The sequence below is a fragment of the Vanacampus margaritifer genome, chromosome 6, assembly GCF_051991255.1.
Source record: "Vanacampus margaritifer isolate UIUO_Vmar chromosome 6, RoL_Vmar_1.0, whole genome shotgun sequence".
Lineage (NCBI taxonomy): Eukaryota > Metazoa > Chordata > Actinopteri > Syngnathiformes > Syngnathidae > Vanacampus > Vanacampus margaritifer.
Window position 1 is genome coordinate 13,202,814 of NC_135437.1, and position 3,397 is coordinate 13,206,210.

At 41.9% G+C, this 3,397-nt stretch overlaps 1 protein-coding gene across 1 annotated transcript; it reads left to right on the plus strand.

The window, feature by feature from the left end:
- Nucleotides 1-1,083: 1,083 nt before the first annotated feature.
- On the plus strand, nt 1,084-3,397 carry LOC144053673 (glycine cleavage system H protein, mitochondrial-like). Its single transcript, XM_077568369.1, has 5 exons — nt 1,084-1,269; nt 1,437-1,519; nt 1,609-1,672; nt 1,740-1,871; nt 2,984-3,397. The coding sequence occupies exons 1-5, from the start codon at nt 1,116-1,118 to the stop codon at nt 3,079-3,081; spliced, it is 531 nt and encodes a 176-aa protein (XP_077424495.1). The 5' UTR covers nt 1,084-1,115; the 3' UTR covers nt 3,082-3,397.

A 3,397-nucleotide genomic window follows, 5' to 3' on the forward strand; every position in this document is an offset into this window, starting at 1 on the left:
GGCAGCAGTCCATTTACCATTAATTTAAAAAAAATAAAAATAAAACTAATGAAACAGGCCTAGACAAAAATGATGGTACCTCAAAAAAAAGATTGAAAAAAATTGACAAACTCAGGTTCGTCTTTTAATTGGCATCAAAGATATCTTCAAACTCAATCAGTTGGAGGGTGACAAATAGTCACGGTGCTTTTTGCTGATATGTGTTCCACACTGAACAGGGACGACGGACGGGAAAGGAGTTGTCTCTGGAAGTTAGAAAGAAAAGTATGGACATTCATGTTAAAGGTAAAGGCCATCTCCAAGCAGCTTGCTGTTCCTGTGACAACAGTGGCACATATTCAGATGTTTTAAGATCCACGGGCGTTTAGCCAAACTCACTGGACGTGGCCACAAGAGGAAAATTGATGATATATTGAAGAGACGAATAGTTTGAATGTTATCTAAAGAGACCAGAGCAACCCCCAAGAAATTAAAGGTGAACTCCAAGGCCAATGTACATTGGCTGCATGACTCCCGGTATTTAACGCTTACAGTTTTGAGCAAGAACGTCACCCACATTTTTGTTAGGGCCACGCACATCCTGGTTTCCCCCGGAGAGCCGTCATTGTTTGTTTCAACTATTTTTAAATTAATTTTAAAAGGGGTGGGGGGATTGTCAACTTCTTTTTTTTTTTTTTGCAATGCGTCAGTGTTGTTTAAAGGGAAGACAATTTGCCAGAAACATGAAGTTGACACATCATGGTTTGCCTTCACAGCCAGAATCTGACCCTCAGAGATGGAGTGAGGTAGTTAAAAACAACAGCGGAGCAAATGATTTTTATTGTTTATTTATTTTATGGCTAGTGGAAATTCTAAAGTCACCAGCCAATTTTGACTTTGCTAACAACATTATTTCCTTCGCTGTTACATGAAAGACATTTAATGTATTAAGAAAAATCGAAATAGCTTTTTCGGGGAGAAAAAAACACACTTACACGAAGGCATTAAAAAATAAACGTCGTACTATTTCACTTGTTTCCCCTGAGTGCTGCGTTACTCCAGACCATCAGGTAGCGCTAATAAACGCCTTCTCGTATTAACCGACTTCCCTCACTTTTCTCAAACGAAGAAGAAAGATGTCCGCCTGTAGACTTTTCCGCTGCTGCGTTTCTTCCAACTTTTCCCCACTTTTGCCTTTACTAACACGCTCGGCACCGCATTCGTCTCATCGGTTCTGTCCTAAATCATTCTTCCTAAGAAGCGTTTCGTCGTCGAGCCGGTTGTCAGCAGGTATTACTTCGTCGGCCGGGAAGGTCTTGTGTGTCATTTGCGTTTTAGCTAATACATTGGTTAGCCACTTGCTAAAGTAAAGGACGTACGGACGAACTCTTTTTGCGCGCGTAGTTTAGTATTTTTAAATGACATTTATATAAAAAAAATTTTTTATTGGCTTTCAGCTCTTAAATTCACAGACAAGCACGAATGGATTCGGGTAGAAGACAATGGAATCGGCACTGTTGGTATCAGCAATTTTGCTCAGGTACATTTCGTCATAATGAACGAGCTAACCGATCCAAATCTCGACACCAATGACCAACAATTTGGGTCAACACTGAATCGTGTTTGCAGGAGGCCCTGGGGGATGTGGTTTACTGTGGACTGCCGGAGGTGGGGACGCAGCTGGCTCAACAAGGTAACCAATATCTATCCGAATGTATTTTTACTCAATGTAATGATTTGTTCACCCCCTGATGTCTCAGATGAATTTGGAGCTCTGGAAAGCGTCAAAGCTGCTAGTGAGCTTTTCTCTCCGTTGACTGGGGAGGTGGTGGAGGTTAACACGATGCTGGCTGACAAACCAGGCCTGGTGAACAAGTCTTGCTACAAAGATGGTAAGCAAAAAAAGAAGAAGAAGAGCGTTCCTCCAAAACTAACTAGGTGTGCCACCTGGTCAGAAAGTGCCCCCCAAAAAAGTGACAACCGATTTACTAGTTAATATAAAACTGGTCGTATATGCTAATCATTAGCCTGGAACCCAGACTCATTGCACCAGCTCATCTGGGCACTCTCTAGTTGGCAAACAAATAAAGCCAACATTCTTACCATTGAAATGTGCATGTAGCGCTTCTCCCTTATCTGTCTTATTGGTGGCATTTTTTCGCCATAGAGACAGAAAATAACATGAAAACAATGTGGCAGTGTAAGAAGGCCGCCGGTGGCTTCTCTTCTCGCGACAGCGAGTATCATTGTTAGTCCATTCATTTACAAGTCCATGATCTTGATACATGTATTTTCAGTGCTGCCAGTTGCTGGGGGCTTAATGACTGTTTTCCAGTCATTTAAAACTGAGCTTAACCCTGAAGAAACAAACTCGTCTCTCCCGCACACAATTTTTGAATGGACTTCCGCCACCAAAGAGTGACGTTGCTCATGAAGACTACGTCAGTCACAATAAATGAACAAATTCGAATTTGATCGCACAATTCGGTTTGAGCCGGGCCAAACAGCAATCAGCAGCCTTTCTAGACCCACTTTCTGCGTTCAAATGGGTGTGGCTTGCCATGCTAGTTAATCATAACATAACAGGACACATTGAAAAATCTCAGGGGCGTGTGTAAAATTGAAGCAGAAACCCGGTGTTTTGGCCCAAACCAGTGAATTCCATGGCTCATGTTTTTTCCATCTCTTAATCAGGACTTCACCCAAATTTGCCCTAATTGGAAGTGGCTTTCCTAGACAAATGTGCCATGATAAACAGCAGTGTACCTAGTAAAGTGCCACACTTGCGGCCATGAGTGTTTTCTATTGTTAAACGGTTCAATGTATGTGAACGAATTTCTTTATTCACCTTAATGGTTGAACATGCATAAACATTTTTGGTGTATCACAATTTTTAAAGGTAACAAGATGACCGAGGAAGTAAAAGATTTTTTAGACAGGCTATGATTAACCAGAGTCGAGCAAACCGGTGATCTAACCACTTTGATGGCTGTGTTCAACACAGGTTGGCTAATGAAGATGACCATTGCCAAGCCTTCCGAGCTGGACTCTCTGATGGACGAGGCCGCCTATGAGCGTTACATCCGCTCCATAGAGGACTGAAACCCGTTCCCTACTTTCCTCCTAACAAAATCACTTGGCAGGCTGTTCTGCCAATGTTGTGCAAATGTGAAGAATAGCTGCTGGTAAAGGCTCACTTACTTTAAGGGACCAGCCAAAGTTGAGTTCCTGCAGCCTCAAAAAGCCCAAAAATGAAGAAGAGTGACGCTCAAGTCAGTCCGTTTCTACTTTGGTATTTTAGTTATAGCAGACACAAGCGTCCTGGGCAAAAAAAAAAAAGAAAGAAAGAAGAAAAAGCACTTTGACTTTGTATGTACACTGTGAGCGACTGTACAATAAACCTCTTGATTGAAACAAA

Coding starts and splice junctions, on each gene's coding strand:
- LOC144053673 (XM_077568369.1), top strand. CDS start 1,116: ATGTCCGCCTGTAGACTTTTCCGCTGCTGCGTTTCTTCCAACTTTTCC. Junction 1,520..1,608: donor GTATCAGCAATTTTGCTCAG/GTACATTTCGTC, acceptor TCGTGTTTGCAG/GAGGCCCTGGGGGATGTGGT. Junction 1,673..1,739: donor GACGCAGCTGGCTCAACAAG/GTAACCAATATC, acceptor CTGATGTCTCAG/ATGAATTTGGAGCTCTGGAA.